General features: G+C 52.4%; 2 protein-coding genes across 6 annotated transcripts in view; one reads left to right on the top strand and one right to left on the bottom strand.

Annotated features, from left to right (window-relative positions):
• The first annotated feature begins 15 nt into the window (after positions 1 to 15).
• C29H1orf198 (chromosome 29 C1orf198 homolog) lies at positions 16 to 7,899 on the top strand. 2 transcript variants are annotated; one of them, XM_032962815.2, is made up of 5 exons: positions 16 to 1,305; positions 2,131 to 2,181; positions 2,628 to 3,154; positions 3,286 to 3,547; positions 4,487 to 7,899. In XM_032962815.2, the coding sequence occupies exons 1-5, from the start codon at positions 1,000 to 1,002 to the stop codon at positions 4,544 to 4,546; spliced, it is 1,206 nt and encodes a 401-aa protein (XP_032818706.1). In that variant the 5' UTR covers positions 16 to 999; the 3' UTR covers positions 4,547 to 7,899. The 2 variants fall into 2 exon arrangements, with proteins under 2 accessions (XP_032818706.1, XP_032818705.1); XM_032962814.2 differs by having other exon boundaries at positions 20 to 1,305; positions 4,484 to 7,899.
• Positions 7,900 to 11,942: 4,043 nt separating this feature from the next.
• LOC116947280 (uncharacterized) overlaps positions 11,943 to 17,951 on the bottom strand; it is a 34,375-nt gene continuing 28,366 nt past the window's right edge. For all 4 annotated transcript variants that reach the window (XM_076070513.1, XM_032962817.2, XM_032962818.2 and 1 more), the window contains 2 exons: positions 17,380 to 17,599; positions 11,943 to 15,915 (listed from right to left, as the gene is read on the bottom strand). In XM_076070513.1, the coding sequence (XP_075926628.1) occupies positions 15,059 to 15,915; positions 17,380 to 17,599 (1,077 nt within the window). In that variant the 3' untranslated portion in view covers positions 11,943 to 15,058. The remainder of the gene's footprint in view (positions 15,916 to 17,379; positions 17,600 to 17,951) is intronic.

Below are 17,951 nucleotides of genomic sequence, written 5' to 3'. Positions count from 1 at the left end.
GTGAGGGGAGGGGTGGCCCGCGTGCCGTAAATGAATTGCGTCGACGAAGGTCGTCACGTGCCCTAAGGCGCGTCACGTCATAGCCGGCATCGACACGCGCTGCTAATCGACGAATCCCATCGCGAGCTATCAATTCCAATGAATTGCAATCTAATATTCGCGTCGATAACCATCGTCGACTTGTGAGTGTGGTTATTGATAAAGTTACGACTTGATTTCATATGAACCAGGGATACGATCCTTGAAAATATTAACGAAGCTCTTTTTCACACGTTCCACTAGGGGCCGGTCAAGTTTTACAACAATATAACAATAACTCGACAATATTGCAAAACAGTGGGGTTAAGCAAGTCACGTTTTAGTTTTTAATGTCAATAAAGCATACGAGTGCAAAATTGCATAAGTACGTTAAATCCTGCCGATTTGTCAACACTACAGATAGAATGCAAGCTTGGGCAAGGCAGAAAACCATAAAAAAATCAGTTGCAGACGACAACGAGATGACACCACACAGTCCCTCCACGAAATCGCACGTTACCATTGAATTATTGACATCACGCGGGCAACTTGAAGGCTGAATAGGGGGCAGTCACGTGGCCTCGTTCTAACATTGTGCGTATCGAAGCAACTTTATCGACAACCCCAGCCACCACCACCGTCTCTCTCGAATCGAAACTTTATCGACAACCCCAGCCACTACCACCGTCTCTCTCGTAACAAAACAACTTTATCGACAACCCCAACCACCACCACCGTCTCTCTCGAATCTAAACAACTTTATCGACAACCCCAGCCACCACCGTCTCCTTCGTATCAAAACAACTTTATCGACAACCCCAGCCACCACCACCGTCTCTCTCTTAACGAAACAACTTTATCGACAACCCAAGCCACCACCGTCTCCTTCGTATCAAAACAACTTTATCGACAACCCCAGCCACCACCGCCGCCGCCTCCCTACGCCCTCCTCCTCCACCAACCCTCGAACCGACAGCCGCCATGGAGGAGAAGGCGGCCGTCTATTTCGCGTCGCTGAACCCCATGGCGCGCAAGATCGTGGCGGAGATCGAGAAGGTGCGAGAGAGCCACGGCCCCGCGTGGGAGCGGCTTGCCGAGGCCCAGCGGGAGGCGGCGATCGACGCGGCCCTCATCAGAGCCGAGGCCCGGGCGCGGTACGAGACGCGGCTGCACCTCCTCGGCGCTCGGCCCGCGTCGCCATCGTCTTCGTCGCCAACGGCGCTGGCTTCGTGTTACCCCAAGCTGCTGATACAGCCCGGCCAGAAGACGGTGCACTTTGGGGAAGATGTGAGTCGTTGTGGGAAGAGACGGGCGTGTTATGATGATGGTGGTGGTGGTTGGTGGTGATGATTGGAATGACAATCGCCTCAGGCTATGTGCAGTGCGAATTAAGTTCTACATCCAGGCAGTGAATCCATAACGTCTGGGTGTCTGCCCCGTGTCCTGCCGGCAGCGAGCCGACCGACCACACTTCAGGTGATGGCCTCAAGGTGCACCCAAGTCTGGCACAAGCGCCCTGGTGACATCACCGCAGTGCCGTAGCGAACGGCGGTTGCAGTGGTGGTTGTTATTGTTAAAGGTGATGGGGGCGATGGTAGTCTTGTTGGCGGTGTGGCGTCAAGACTGCAACTGCAGTAACGAGGAAAAGACGATCGGCGTTCGTTTAACCTGGGGTAACCGTGGTCTTACGTGGCCTTGGCTTTCCCCCGTGTTCGCATATTTCGTCTTTCACGTTAGTCCTGCGGTGGTCTATTTAAAGGCTAACCTTGTCTTTGGTGGTGATGGCACGTTGTCTGTGATGGGTGTGGGGGATGATGTCATGTTGGTAGCCATGGTGTTGGTGATGAGCGGTTGGTGCGATGGGGGGGGGGTGACGTTAAGTTAGTGGCGATTATAAGGTGTATTCCGGCGATGCGATTAGGATGAAGGTAGTTGTGGTAATGAGCGTGGGAGTGATGGGGTGATGTGATGGTGCTGGAGTGGGTGCTAAGGTTACAGTTGTGTCATTCCTGATGTAAGTTATGGCTGTGAATAATAATATCTTGAAGTGGCATAGTGGATTTCTATGATAATGGAATTTCTATGATCATGTAAACGTGACTTTTATTCCAGGACATCAAGTGGCAGGATGAGCATTCCGCTCCATTTTCCTGGGAAACCAAGGTGAGTTTTGCCCCTTGACTGTGATCCAAGCAAAAACACCATCACTGTGCCACTTTGTTCATCATCTGGCTAGGCCGTGCAGACATTGGTGGCTAGGCTGGGACCTTACCACCCTTGAGAAACCAGTTTAATTACAGGCAGCTGAAACCAGAATTCAAACCCGAGATCTCAGATGGTGCCAGCTCAGCTCTCTGAGCCACCTTGCTTTGAACAAAAGCCACTTGGCTGATTTGCAACCGATTTTAGATTTCCCCCCTTGTAAGGCCACATACCACTCTTCAGTTTTTGTTATCTGTGCTCGTGTCCAACTGCCATTCAAAGTTTCGCGAATCCTTGTTGTTGAATCCTGAAACTAATGTTAATAAAAGTGGGATTGTTGCTAAAAATAAATTCCCTCCACATCACTAACAAAGTCTCATTACCGCCACCACTGACGCGGTCATCAGAGCCAGCTGGAGTTCTCACTCAGCGACCTAGAGCCCGGATCCAGCTCCCAGCCTCGTCCCGACTCCAGCCTAGGCCACGCCGGCGCCGCCACATCGGCGGCTGCCACGGCCAACGGTACCGCCACGCCGGCGGGCGGCAGGGCCGGCAAGGGCCAGGCCGGCGGCCGGGAGGCACACGTGGTGAACACGGGGCCCTTCCCGGGGGTCCTGCGAAGAGTGGAGGAAGCTGGCGCCGACGAGACGGCGGCGGGGCCGGCTGCTGCACCGTGGAAATTGTCCGCGGAGAGGGGGAAGCCGGCAGGGGCGGCTGCTGCCACGGCTGGAACTGGACCGGGATCTGGGGCAGCGTTAACCCCGGCGGAGAGGCTGAGCTCGCCATACAGGAGGCACGATTCGGCGAGCCGCTCCTACGACCCCAGGGCCGGGCCGGCGGCCTCCCGATCCGGGGACCCGCCCCCTGTAGCACGAAAACCCCCACCGCCCTCGCCTGGCGCATCCTACAGCTCGATGGCCGACACAGCGCATCGGTGAGACAGCACTACTGCCGCCACGATCACCACAATCACCACCATTACCACCGCCGATGCCTCTGTAATATTTTGTCCGAACCTGACGTGCGCTCTGTCCGTGATCCCTCCCCGAACCCCTCTCTACGCAGTGCGTTCGTGTCGGAGCCAGACGAATCGGTATTTGCGCCGTTGTCATCATCATCATCTCCTCCGTCATCATCATCATTTCCTCCTCCGGCGGCACCGGCGGCGGTGCCGTGGATGCTGGAGCGAGCCGCGGCAAGTAGGCCCGCACCGAGCGTCGCTCGAACACCGCCGCCCGTCGCCTCCGCCATCACCGTCGCCACGCCCCTGCTGCCGGCCAGCGCCGACAAGGACGAGCTGTTCACCAGCCCCGTGGGGCACAGCCAGGTAACCCATGGAGTGATTGATTGGATAGAGAGATAGAATGGACAGAATGAACGATTGGATAGTGTGATAAACAAATTTCTGCATCTGTTTTTACAGTTTTTGCTGTACAGCTCTTGATGTGTTTCCAGCTTGTGCCACGTGTTGTCTCGGTGTGATATTTAACATTTCGCTCCACGTGCTGGGAGATTCTTCGGGAAACGAGTATTCCGTTTTGGAAGAAGCTCCCTGCACGGAGCGAAACGTCGGACATCATTTCAGACAGCATGCGGTAAAACCTGCAAACACATGGGAGAGAATTAATAAAAGGTGTGGATGACATTTGAAGACACGGTTAAAAAAAGACAATACTTTTTGTGGATATGATGTGCATCTAGAAGGTGCGTAAAAATTATCAGCACCCTGACCTCCGAGCCACCTGGCCACCTCCCCTGGGTCTCATCTTAGGGTCGGTAGCGGCACACGCCTGTAATCCAGCACCGTGGAAGTGTGAGTTGGCGGATCACGCAAATGTTGTGAAACGCCCTTTCCAGGGCTGTCGTGGTGCCGTATCATAGTTTACCAGGAGGAGGTGGTACAGCAAAATGTGGACTCCATCTCTTGCATCTGAGTGTTGCCCCCTCGCACCCATGGGTTTCCTCTGGTGCATTTCCCTACCATTTAAAACGCTAATTTATTGACCGAAATCACCTTATACTATAGAAGACTGCAGAGCTTGGGCAATTCCTGGTGCTGGCCTACTGCGCGGCTGCCTTTTCCACTCATCTGTGGTTCATCACGCCTCTTGAGTCATTCTCTCTTCCAGAGAGAGTGAATGCCGTGCAGCGCGTTACAAGTTGAAATTATTGTTGTTAACTGTGTGCAGATTCACGTCACGCTTGTGTCTCCACGTCTCTCTCCTTCACTCTTTCCCCCCACCATCCGCCCCTTGCCCTGCAGCAGTCTCCTGGAACCAGCGGTGTTCCAATCAAGTCCGGCTTTGACTTCCTGGACAATTGGTAGAGCGCCCCTGTGGAAGGCAGGGAGGCGTGGGAGGGGACTGGCCAGGGGCGGGGCCCCAGCTGGGGGAGGGGAGGGGTTGGTGGAGTGAGAGAACAGCTGGTTCCGCGCAGCCGCCCTCAACATGGCTGTCGACGGCATCGCAAGGACTGACGTTGAGAGAGCGGGATGGAGTAGAGTTGCTGGCGATAGACAACGCTTTATAGACCCGATCACACATATATACACACATATTATACACAAACACATGTACACACGCGCATGGGGTAAAGTGTGGGTACACCCACCTCTTCCGAAACGTACGTGGAAGAGTAGGCCAAAATATCCTCATCACGGGGCTCGCCAGAGCTACCTCTAGTGGAGGCCCTTTTGCCAGCAGTGGCGTGAGAAATACATTGCAGGGCTGCTTCTTTGCCCAACAACCGCCATTTGCCACTAAGTGGCGGTGACGTCACCACGGCGCTTGTGCCAGGCTATGTGCACTTTAGGACCACGTGAAATGTCGAACAGCTGCTGGCAGGTCACGGGACAGACCCAGGTGCCATGGGTCGACTGACTGAGATGACTGGCAGATGCACCACCTGTGCCCCCTGTTTTAGCCGCCTGGTGTTTTCGCTTGTTGCGAGCATCACTCCTCTGCCCTCCATTGCCAATGGAGGGCGATTGCTTCCAACTGCCCAGTTGTGTCCTTCACGAGCCTCCTTCACAGAGGTTGATCTGGATACTGCTGGCACCAGTCATTAGCAAGTCCACTCAGCTCCATATCCTCTCGTACCACATTCCATCATGTCTCTAGCCCGTGCCGCGCCTGTTTAGTCCCCTCTATCCAGCTGAAAAAAAGCTGTTTGGGCATGCAGTGGCTGGGAACGTGGGCGACATGACCCAGCTCACACAGCCTTGCCTGCCGGAGGAGCTCACCCATGATACTTTGTCCAGATCTCTCAAGGATTTGTGAGCTCCCCTCACAATCCAGCCTGGTTAAACCCAGGATGGATCGTTTCTAACTGGTGACGGTGTTCCATTAGGGGGGTCCACTTTTCACAAAGGATAGAGAAGGGAGGGCACGATTGGCTGAAAAGACCGGATTCATGTGGACCGACAGACCAGGTAGCTTCCACACCGTGTTATCCAGCCGATGAAACGATGCGGCTCGACCGATTCGGAATGAGACCTCTGCTGTCAAACTGGAACTAGACAAGCACACTACCCAGGTATGGAAACATCTCCACAACTGCCCCGTCACCAACAGGGAGTTGGGGTGGAGTGTTTGATGACAATACCAGGCAGGTGCTTAAGTTTTTGAGGGGCTGATGGTAAGGCCCCACCTCTTAGCACGCTTCCAGTCAAGGAGCACTGCCGCCAACTCTGAGCGAGCAGCAATCAGCAGATCGTGAGCATACATGACATGGTTGACCAATAGGGAGCCATCCCTCGACGGCACCCGGACATCGATCAGCCTCCCATTGTATCTGTACCAGATGTCAATATAAGAATAGGTTTTCCCCTTTTTTTGTATTTTCACCACAAGTATCCGTGGTTAATGCAGACATGATTCCTTGCAAAAGGTTTCATTTTGGTGTTTTAACGTCTTTACACCTGTTTTGCCAGAAAAAAGGGGAAAACCCATTCTTATATTTTGACACTGGCAAAGAAGGTCCAATGAAGCACATTTGGCACTCCGCAAGCCTCTCCTCAGTGTGTCTGGCAAGGCGGTGTTGAAAAATCCTTGCCAGCACCTTTCCTGGCACAGAGGAGGGAGATGCCCCTGCAGTTATTACAGTCTGCACGGCCCCCCTTAAAGATAGGGACCACCAGGGCATCCTTCCAATCCTGCAGGACCCGTTCAGTCGTCCAGATTTATGATGTCATATAGGGCAGGCTGCACACAAACGCCACCCTTAGTTTGCTTGGGAGATCATCTTTGCCTGGCACTTTTCCTGGTCTCGGACTTTGGATCGCCTTCCATACTTCCTCAACAGATGGAATCTCACTCGCAGGGGTGACTACTTACAATATTTGAAGCACCGCAGTCTCAGCAGGATCATTCCCACTTTGCCCTATGATTTCTGGGCCGAGGGATTCCCTTCCCCGAAGACCTCAGAAATGCTCAGCTAACCTGTTCCTAGGGATCGGAGGTCAGATCACCCAATTATACACACACACACACGTGTACCTGTACGTAACTACATTTATAATATCTTATCCCTCATGTATGATACTATATCTTAGTTACTCATGTAGCTGTCCGATTAGGGCTGGGTTCTCAAAGTGTACTGCTGTTGGGAACTCGAGAATAATATTCATTTGTTTACCCAGGAAAGCCCTCGCTGAGCCTCAACACTCGTTTTCAGGAGGATCCTGCTATTTAGGGATGTTTGGCCAAATTCGTGTCTTGTGTTTTTGGAAGATGCTTACAGTGCCCAGAGAAACCCCATGAGATACTTAAATCTCAGCTGCATAGGTAATAATCTGAACTACTTGCTGTGCTGCCTGCTTGTGGGGTTCTCACGCATATAATTTTTAAATGTGTGCTTCGTCTGGGAGGAAACCGGAGCTCCCAGAGAAGTCCCACGACACAACGTGGGGTGGGGGGTGGTGACGTTCGAGGGTATCCGCAGGCGGGCTTGCGAACCCACTTGCTGTACTGCCGCAGCACTGGACACCTCGCTCGTGGGCCCGCCGATCCGTCAACCCTCGCCACCTCCAAAGCGCTGGATCACACGCACGTGTGCATCACTACCACTTCACTGCAGCACTTGACGCCCTGCGCGGGGGACCTGCCGATAGTGACCACAGTATTTGTACTTGCTGCTGCTTCTGCATTTATTCACGTCAATGCCAATGTATATTCCGTCGGTTTAATAATTCTTAGGATGAGATATCTTAGCAAACTGAGGCGTACACACAGGTGCGCCAACGTAATCATGCAGTTACAAAAACCAAACGATCATACTTGAACATACTTCACGCTGGTCATTGCAAGTTCGTCAAAGAGGAGGGGTGAGGCACAGGACCGGTTCAGATGGCAGTCGCACGCAAAATTATCTATGTCCGGGAATCGAACGTTGGTCGCGAGGCTGGTGGCGCAGTGCGCTAAGTGATAACCGCTCCGTCACCACTCCCACATTGCGGGCAAATAAACAACTTGTCACTGAACACGTGTACAAGTAGCGAATACAAAACCGCACTTGCACGTAACAGACTGGCACCAGCTATGCACCTTTGTATTAACGTATGGAAAGAAACGGCAATTTCAGGGCAAAGAAAGTGGGCCGATGGAAGGGGCAGACCATTGCACACATTGTATTGTATAACCGACAAGCATACTTAAATAAATATAAGTTTGTATTCTGAAACTGGTGCTGTTGGTTTTCTGGGATTTTAAGAATGTGTTGCTTCCACTCCCTCTTGTCCACAACGTGGTCAATAACCACGTGTTGACTGACTACGAGCAACATCACTACATCTGTCCACCTAAATGACTAAATTGCCATTATACGTACAAGTCGTCGCTTAACGCGTGTTCACACAACGCATTTTCGCTGTAAACGCGGTTCTTCCATTCGGGAATATATTTTTTGCCGAAAGTGGAACGCGCCCCGTTATAACGTGGTTTCCGAGCGGTCGAAGACGAGTCGCGTGGCTGAGAGGAGTGATCACAATACGCGTAATGATACAATAACGCAGTGGCGTACCTGTCCCGCCACTTCACTGTGTGTAGCATAGTAGTAGTACATCGTATCTCGCCAAAGTTTATCAACAATCTTTCGGCATTTTTCAGGAACACATCTACCGCGTTAAACGAGGACTTGCTGTCGTACACAGTAATCATCGCCTGCCTCGTCGCAGATGTTGCACCAGGTCACTCTCAAATGGAGACCATCCTGGGCCTCTTGAGTTCTCACCTGGTTACAAGTGCACTTGGAACCATGACAACAAACCCACTGCCCAGGTACATCCCCAACTATGCTGGTGGTGGTGGTGGTGGCGGGGAGGGGGGTTCTCAGTGTGGCCGCCAGGTGGCAGCACACTTCAGGAAGTTAACCACGTAGTCTGAAGGCTTTCGCGACCAATTATAAGTATCCATAATAAAGGAGGAGGGGAGGGGGTGCTTTAGATCGCGTAAATAAAAAAGTGTCGTTAACTCCACCGCTCGACACAGCCAATTAAGGGTTGTCACTTAAACAAAACGTGTCAATTAGTTATAACTTCAGTACACACTTGCAAATTACATCTCTAGCCCCGTCCACTTACCCTTGGGTTGTACCCATCTCAAACCTATATCACCTTTGGCTGCGGTAGCTCTCTCGCTATATTTTTTCCTGCCTCAGCACAGTCCGCCTGCTGTATTTTTTAACCTGAAGACGATTTGGTTGTGTTGCGATCGAAACGTCGTGATTTATTATTTTTCTTCTATCTACGTGGCTTTACCGAAAGACCCAAAGAGTATGAATTCCTGAGGTCACCAAAGCTTTATAAGTCAAGATTTCAGCACACCGGTGTGTTGGAGAGTCAATCCGCATAGTTAATCATCGCCCCCTGGAAATGTATCCTGAAACTTCACCGAATTCGCCGTGGAATCATCCCTTCCTCGTCAGCCATGATCTATCCACTGCTACTGGATGATAGTCTGCCCACGCCGGCGCCTTATCTCGCGGTCTTGTTTGATACAACAATCCACACGAGAAGATTTAATCCATTGCGGGGTTCACATTCTGTCCTTTGGCCGCCACTGTGACTACACAAACGATGCTTGTTTTTTGTTAAACATTACATTGAGGTTAACTTGCGATGTTAGCGCGCTTAAGCAGCTAAACGCAGCAACTCACCCGGGTCGACTCCCGTCTCGTGTGGTCGTGGGCTCCTCCCGGATTCGCAGATGAGGAGACCTCGCCAATTAACGAAGCACCAATTAACCAATCAGATGACGAAATTTGATCACATCACCCCCCCCCCCCCCACACACTAATTTAGTCTAAAAATGAGCTGTTTTAAAGTGTCGACATTGGACATTAATGATGATCTTGTGCTGAGTACTGTCGAGTTTTACCTCTGGGCCTAGGACGAGAGAGGGTATATGCCTATAAACACCTGGCAGCTCACCAACATTGGTTAATGCAAAGTCTGACGCTGCTGATGAAACACCGAATGCCGAAAACCTGTCCAGAGAAATCTTGATTTCCCACCTGATGACGGACGCTTGTGTTTCGCCCGAAACGTCGTGATTTTATTTTATTTTATACCTACGTGACTTTACCGGAAGACTCAAAGAGTTTACCTGTCCAGAGTGTTCCTTGCGTTGAACCACCGCTGCTGATAAAGACGCACGTCCCAGAAGGCCCGTGCGTTCGATGGGATTGTTTAAACAGAATGGTTTGTTTTTGTTTTAATTGTGGAAAGACAAATGTGGGGGAAGCAGGCGTTATTTATTTAGCGAACAAATTAATCACTCAATCAAATCAACGCCTCTCTCGAGGGAATCGCCAACAGCTGCGAGCGAGTGTTTAATGACCGAGGCGTTCCCACGACAACACGGGAGACGAGTTAATTAATGGCACAAGCGAGGGAGCTGCAAACTAAATCGCAACGTCGGCACGTAACGCGCCGCCGCCGAGGTCGCACCATATTCGCTCTCTCTCTCTCTAGAGAGAGAGAGAGGACCACTCAGAGACGCCAGAGGAGGAACCGAAGACGATCGAAAGACAGCAGCAGCAGCCACGCGGCGAGGCTCCGGCGCGCATCCAACAAATTTCCCGAGCTCTGCGGTCCTCCATGTATGAAGGAGCACCCGGGAGAAACCCCACGCGCGTGCAAGGGGAGCAACACTGCAAGGGGGTGCTGCGAAAATGTTTGTAACGCTTCTGAGAATTTTGCAACAATACCACGAGAAATGTGCTTCCTGGAGGCCACCTTGGGAAGATTCCTGGCATGTGTTGACGATGATGGCGAACAAGTGGAGACTGTGGAGACTCTGAGTTTTTGAAGCTATTAACATACATTTGTTATCACGTTCTTTTTCCATTAAAAACGATAGTCACATATAAGTGTTAAAACAAAAATGTTGAAGCACCCTGTATATCCCCATTCAGATGGAACAGGCAGATTCCGCATTAGTTTTTTTTTACTGAACCGCCTTCACCCGGCGAGCCCAGGGTACGGGCACCGCGTGGACGCCCACGGGAAGGGGAGTTTCACGTCGTGAGAATTGTTGTTGTTGTGTGGGTGCCATCTAGGCCTCGGCAAGGTAAAAGGTAGAAGGTAACAGGTAAAAAGCAACGAGGCTACCTTTACCCTACCTTTTACCCTTACCCCATACAAATTACCCAATTACAGGGTAATTACTGGGGTACTACACATGAAAAAGGTTTATAACATGTAAATGCTAGGTAGAGCGCTTTATTCATGTAGAATACTCTCGATTATTCCAATTTTACACGCTTTCTTAAAACTCACTCTGTTGTTGTATCCTCAAATCTTGTAACTCAATTTTAACCCACTTCCCAATGTGGTATCGACTGCAAACTTGGTATACTTATGTCATACTGATGACAATACTATATTCTATCATAAAAATATATATTTTAAAACATTATTGTTTACATGTTATGTTTCGGCTTGGGTCTAATTGTTCACGGTCAACTGACGTTGGCTGTAATTGCCCACGGTCCCCTTGCGTTGTGGCGAGATTCGGGGCCACTTCCTGGAGTCGTGGAGTTCTGCCATTACTTTAAAATATTACTTATTAAATAGAGGCCACGGACTGCGCAACGGACTGCGCCACGGAGCTTTTAGCGGTAAACAAGGTGTACCGTATTTACCGGGTTAATACTTCGCGCTACCTTTACCCTACCGGATAATTCTTTCGAGCTACCTTTACCCTACCCTTTACCTTACCCCTTGGCATGTCGACACCTTTACCCTTTTACCCGGTTAAAAAGGTAAATGACCTTACCTTGCCGAGGCCTAGTGCCATCCACCAACCCTCGCTACTGCCTTCTCAGTGCCTGCAGTAAGGGCCACGTGCTTTTGCCACGACCGGCCCGGCGTCACGATGAGCACACTTGGCAACTCCGACTAGCACGGTTGGCTACGTACGGTGCGAAAGAAGTTCACCACGCATACATACGACCAGAAACGAATGAAATGTATTAGCACCCATCACGTCAGGGAATACGTGCGAGTTTAGCAATCATTCGGCGCGTATAGCGCGTAATGGCTAAACGGGTTCAGTAAAATTAGGTTAAGACGATGTCATCCGCGCTGGGATCGGTGGTTCCGATGCGGCCGTTATGAACCTCCCCCCGATCCAGGCCACCAGAGCAGCCCATGCCGAATTAGCGTAACCACCCAATGGGACTCACAATGGGAAAGCACTTTTAAACATGTTATTTTTTAAAAAATCTGGGGCTGGTGTGCGTCTTAACTCTTCTCCGCAGCATCTTGTGTTATAATCCGCAGAATACCCGGGGAAGATTCGAATCTTGAATCATCTTGAACCAACACTGCTGTGCATGTAGCGGCATCTAGTGGCTGCGGGGGGGGGGGATCACACCAACCAATTACATGCCACAGCAGCAGCAACCCACGTGTCGATAAACAGAGATAGGGGGCTCGGCTCCGCTCATGGGAAATGCTGGGCACGTGTGCATAGGTGTCAACCCCTCATCAGTGCCCTACCTTATTTACAGACCAATTTAGACCTTATTCGTCACCCCGTGCCCCGTATAAATCTCAACGTTCATCCTACAAAGTCCCATCATCACAAGGGAGAAACACAAAGAGACGCAAAAAAATGTGCCTGTATCGAAACGGCTGTACGCCGTATGGACCTAAAACCCAATTTCCCTGTACAAGAATACGCGTTAAATCGAATGGTGTAACAGCTATGCGTCTGGGACCATGCAGAGAGACATAGGGAAGGGCACATGGTGGGGGGGGGAGGGGGGGGTGCTGCTTAGAGTCTTGGAACTCAAGGCCGGCACAACGGCTCAAGCCAAGCGCGTGGCTTTGAGCTGTGGTGGCTCCGTTGAGCCCGAGCCGTGCCAGTGCCGAGGCCGTGACCCCAGAATACGGACGGGGTGGGGGTGGGGCCCCCCTTGAGTCGACGCGAGCGCGTGTCGCTCGCTCGGCGAGACAATGAATCGATGTCAAGTGACCCATTAATCGATGGTGACGCCGGTAGATTGTTTCGTGACGACGGACGGAGGAGGCATCGTCTAACCCGAGAATAAATAAATAACAATAATAATCTTTAACAATAACAATCGGAATGTTTAAGACTTGGCGCTCAACTTAATGTTGGCGTTTGTCTTATATCGATAGTCTATAGACGTATTGTACAAACCGCGTCGCATACAGCGTACACACACACATATATATAATCTGGCTCCACTGTAGCGTGAACACAATTAATTATTATACACAGACTATTATATTATTATTATCATGACTATGTTCATCATACCAACTTGCCAACCGTACAGGTGTAAGCGGTTCGTCTGCCCATTTGTAACCCCATGTTTTCCCTTCCTGTCAAACTAAAAATGATTTTTCAAACATTTGGACAAATGAAACGGTTGCGAGTTAGCTTCAGCAACATTGGCCTGCGGTAAGAGGTAAAGTTTCAGCCCTGCCAACGCCTTGCTCTCTCCACTGCTGGCGGAAGGGATTACCACGAGGGGGCGCTCTGGACAGACTATTTGGCCTACTCTTCCCCACGTGGGCCAGTGCGTCTTGGAAGAAGAGGTTGGAGGAGTACCCACACTTTATCCCACCACGCACGACCTGTGCGGTGGAGGTGCCGGGGAAGGACAACTATGATCATCGACGAACAGTGGGGTTCACCACTAACAATGGGTTCAGTGGGGTTCACCACTAACAATGGGTTCAGTGGGGTTCACCATTAACAATGGGTTCAGTGGGGTTCACCACTAACAATGGTTCAGTGGGTTGACCGCTGCGAGTCGATGATCGTTTGTTGTCGTACCCCCCCCCCCACACACCTCGGATTAGCACGGTTGGCTACGTACGTTGCGAAAGAAGTTCTACGTACGTACACACAACCCATTTCTACTGCTGTGCAGATGAGGGGGGCTGGGGGAAGTGGGGGGGGGGCGAGGAGATTTAAGAAACTCGCCCCCATTGTTTCAGTTGCCGCGCCGGGAGATATAATTGAATCTGAGCCCTTTCTGTGGATTGCAAGTCCGCTGTGTGGGCCAATATCCCACCGTGGCAGCATCTGGCAACGTGGTAAAAGGATGAAAAAATCGGCAGCTTACCCCTTAAAATCCATAGGGTTGGCAAGTGAGTAATGTAATTATGTACCGTGTATGGTAAAGGTTAGTGCATCGCACTACTTACTGAATATGTTTACATTGAAGTGTAGGACTCACGAACAGACTCACAATGTGTACCCTTAGAAGCGACCAAACTCACAGTCGAGATGTTTTAAAAAATAATACTGTTGACAAGTGCTGTTAGCGAGCACCTATTAAGGTCGGTACTGCTAACAATATATATCACGATGGGTGGTGTGTTATCGGGTCAGCACCACATTTGCAAGCACGCCCGACCGTCCTTGTATTTCCAGTGTCGCCGAAGTTTCGGCAACCGCACCCGCCGCGGCACAAGGTACTGCTGTACAAATTTTGGGCCGAGTCGACCTACAGGTTGCCCGGGGTCAAGTTCGTCCACCTATCATGCCACAGGCGATGATCATGAACTGTAGACAGGTAACAAATCTAAACCCATACGCAGCGCGCGTCATAATTGTACTTGACACGGCAAAGCCTCACCAAGACTCAAGACCTCTTGTTTGGCCAATTCCATTTTTAAATACCGAGTCTCTTTGCTTCCTGGGAAGGAAACCGCAGAGCCGGAGAAACTCCACCATGCATGTTATACGAGTGGCGGGGGAAGACTCTGCACTCCGCACAGATAGATTCAACAATCTCATGTATGTACTGCTTGCGTTTGAGCACGGGCGTCCGAGACGGGTGCTAGGAATTGAAAATGCTGAATTCCAGAATAGAACGTGGCAGGTAGGTGTCTCACATACGATTTTTTTGGAAGAATAAACTAAACATTTGAAAAAACGGTTCCACTGGACGGCACAAGTGTGTTTGTGTCTGGGATGGAGCCGGGGAGCCGACCACTGAGATGGGCCACTCCCATGAGTCCTGCAAACCAAGGGGGGAGGAGAAGACCTGGGAGGACAGATTGCGGTGGGTTGACGGTCTGGGCGGGTGACGGGAGCTAGCCGTGTGTCGACCGTGAAGAGGAGCCGTTGGAACTGGCGGAGGGGATGGACGCGTTGGGTGGTGAGTGAGGAGGTGTGGCGGCGGCGGTGGTGGCACCGACGGCTTTGGCCACGCTGACTTCTCGACCTTGGTCTTCACTATCTCGTGGCCCCATCAAAACGGTAGTCTCGGCGCGCAGGACGGACGAAGATGATAATTATCTGCCCGATCCACCAACCCCCCCCCCCACGCGATGTCCAGCGCGCCCGTCTCATCGTCAGAGCACGTGGAACTTCCACGTGGTGAGTCCCTGTTGCTCCTTGTAGTCACTCAGGTAGGGGTCTGGGGCACCGAACCCCAGTTTCCAAGTTGAGGGGTCCTTATAGTCACCCAGATAGGGGTCAGGACCCCCAAAAGCAGCGCCCGGGAATCCTGGGGACCCCAACCCCAGCGCAGAAGGGGACTGACAAAGGGGGCTCAAAGTCTGCAGGTGCTGCCCTTGATGCTGCTGCTGATGATGATGTTGCTGATTATGCTGATGCTGTTGATGGTGATGGCTCTGGTGGTGAGTCAACACTTGCTGGTGTTGCTGAAGGTTGATGCTGCCGCTGCCATTACTGTGATTCTGCTGCTGCTGATGTTGCTGATGCTGCTGCTGATGTTGCTGATGATGTTGGTGATGGTGACTTTGTTGTTGGATAAGCGGGCTGAGAGAGGCGCCGGAGAGGCCGTGTATGGCGACAGCACACGGGTCCACCACACCGCCACCACCACCACCACCACCAAAATACGCACCACCACCACCACCAGATCCGTACGTGGAACCAGCCGAGCACCCCATGTAATGAGCCGCGTTTTGCAGATGAGTGAATGAGGTTGCGTAAGCGGGCAGCCTCTGCCCAGACGTAGTCGAGCTTGGGGAAGCGCCCTGTTGCTGCTGATGATGCTGCTGCTGCTGATGATGCTGCTGCTGCTGATGATGATGATGAGCGGGGGGGTTGGGGCAAGGCGCGGGCTCCATGGAGGGGGGAGATGCAGAGGCGGGGCTCCAGATGGAGCCGGAGCTGGAGCAGGGTGTGCTAGCCGCGGAGGTGCAGGGGGTCGCGGTGGGTGCAGCGGCAGAGGACGAGGAGCCTGGGGCGGTGACAACAGAGAGAGACAGAGGGGGGACGTGTGACGTTGGGTAGATGGCTGTATGCGTTATACAGGTTTCCCTCGCTCTATGCGATAGTAGTAGAAGATGCGTTTAAAAAAATGGCGCACAAAGCGAAATCGCGTGGGGTAGACGTCACAGTCGCACAACCCACAATGCACCGCACGAGGAGACAACTGCCTGCCAAGAAGCATAGAAAGTACACACACAGTACAGTACACCCACAGAGTACACACAGACAGTACACATCGTACGCACACAGTGCACACACAGTACAACAACGTTGTGCAACGTCTGACGGCGTAGCTGGATCTCAGTTAATTTAACCCGTATAGTGCGAACGTTGGATAAAAATAGGCTGGCTGTGTATATAGCGCGACATCGCACAAACCGAACGGGCACAGAGCGAGGGAAACCTGTACACAAGTCTCACTCCCTCCAATCTCACTCCCCTCCCATCTCACTCCCTCCAATCTCACTCCCCTCCCATCTCACTCCCTCCAATCTCACTCCCCTCCCATCTCACTCCCTTCCCCTCCCATCTCACTCCCTCCCATCCCACTCAATCCCCTCCCATCCCACTCTACTCCCCTCCCATCTCACTCCCTCCCTCCCATCTCACTCAATCCCCTCTCACTCAATCCCCTCCCATCTCACTACCCCCCCTCCCATCTCACTCAATCCCCTCCCATCCCACTCCCTTCCCCTCCCATTTCACTCAATCCCCTCCCATCTCACTCCCTCCCTCCCATCTCACTCCCTCCCTCCCATCTCACTCAATCCCCTCCCATCCCACTCACTCCCATCTCACTCGAATCCCCTCCAATCCCACTCAATCCCCTCCCATCTCACTCAATCCCCTCCCATCTCACTCAATCCCCTCCCATCTCACTCCCTCCCCTCCCATCCCACTCAATCCCCTCCCATCTCACTCAATCCCCTCCCATCTCACTCCTTCCCCTCCCATCTCACTCAATCCCCTCCCATCTCACTCCCTCCCCCCCTCCCATCTCACTCCCTCCCTCCCATCTCACTCAATCCCCTCTCACTCAATCCCCTCCCATCTCACTCAATCTCCTCCCATCTCACTCCCTCCCCCCCTCCCATCTCACTCCCTCCCTCCCATCTCACTCCCTCCCCTCCCATCTCACTCCCTCCCTCCCTCCTTACTCAATCCCTTCCCATCTCACTCTACTCCGCTCCACAAACGCTCCTACCTCCCCCCTCTCATCTCGCTCTACGCCTCATCATCACGCTCTCTCTCTCTCTCCTACCTCTCTCCTGTCATCTCACTCGGTGGGAAAGTTGTTGGACAGCGATGAGAGAGCTGTGGGAGAGCTGAGCCAGAGCTGTAAGACAGCTAAGGGAGGGCTACTGGAGAGCCAAGGGAGAGTTGTCTGGCAGATCCGCGAGAACTCTACGCAGCAGGGAAACAGACAACGCACCTCCTCCTCCGCTCACGGGAGCCACGCTGCCTGCAGCTGAGGAGGAAGGGAAGAGGGGAGGAGCATCACCCGACGCCTCGCGCATTGGAGACATCTTCTTCTTAGGTGGGCGGGGCTTGGCTTGGGAGCTCCCTCCTCCTCCTCCCCCACCCCCTCCTCCCCCCTGCTGCTGCTGCTGTAGTTGCTGGCGGCATTTGGCGCGACGGTTCTTGAACCACACCTGGGGCGGAGTCGACGGTGCAGAGGGGTTGGTGGGGGGGGGTCGTGAGGTTGTGGGGATGCCGGTGGAAATAGAGGGCGGGGGGCGGAGAGGGGGGAGGAGAGGGGAGAGGGAAGGGGAGTGATAAAATTAACTCCCAAGTTGGCCATCCTCTCTACCCCCAACACAGATTCTATCCCTCATTCGCTCCCCCAAATGTTGCTCCGGAGTTTCTGCCCGACCTGGTGGACAACGCCCCCCGTGGCTCCCCTCCCCCCGGTTCCTACCCCCTCCAATTCCTGCCCCCCCCCTCCCAATTCCTGCCTCCCCACCACACTTCCCGCCCCCCCCCTTCATGCTCCTCCCCCACTTC

This window comes from Petromyzon marinus, chromosome 29 (assembly GCF_048934315.1).
Source record: "Petromyzon marinus isolate PM22_M1 ecotype Great Lakes invasive population chromosome 29, UKy_Petmar_22M1.pri1.0, whole genome shotgun sequence".
Taxonomy (NCBI): domain Eukaryota; kingdom Metazoa; phylum Chordata; class Hyperoartia; order Petromyzontiformes; family Petromyzontidae; genus Petromyzon; species Petromyzon marinus.
Note: the sequence above shows the minus strand (reverse complement) of the source record. Positions and strands in the feature narration are given on the sequence as shown.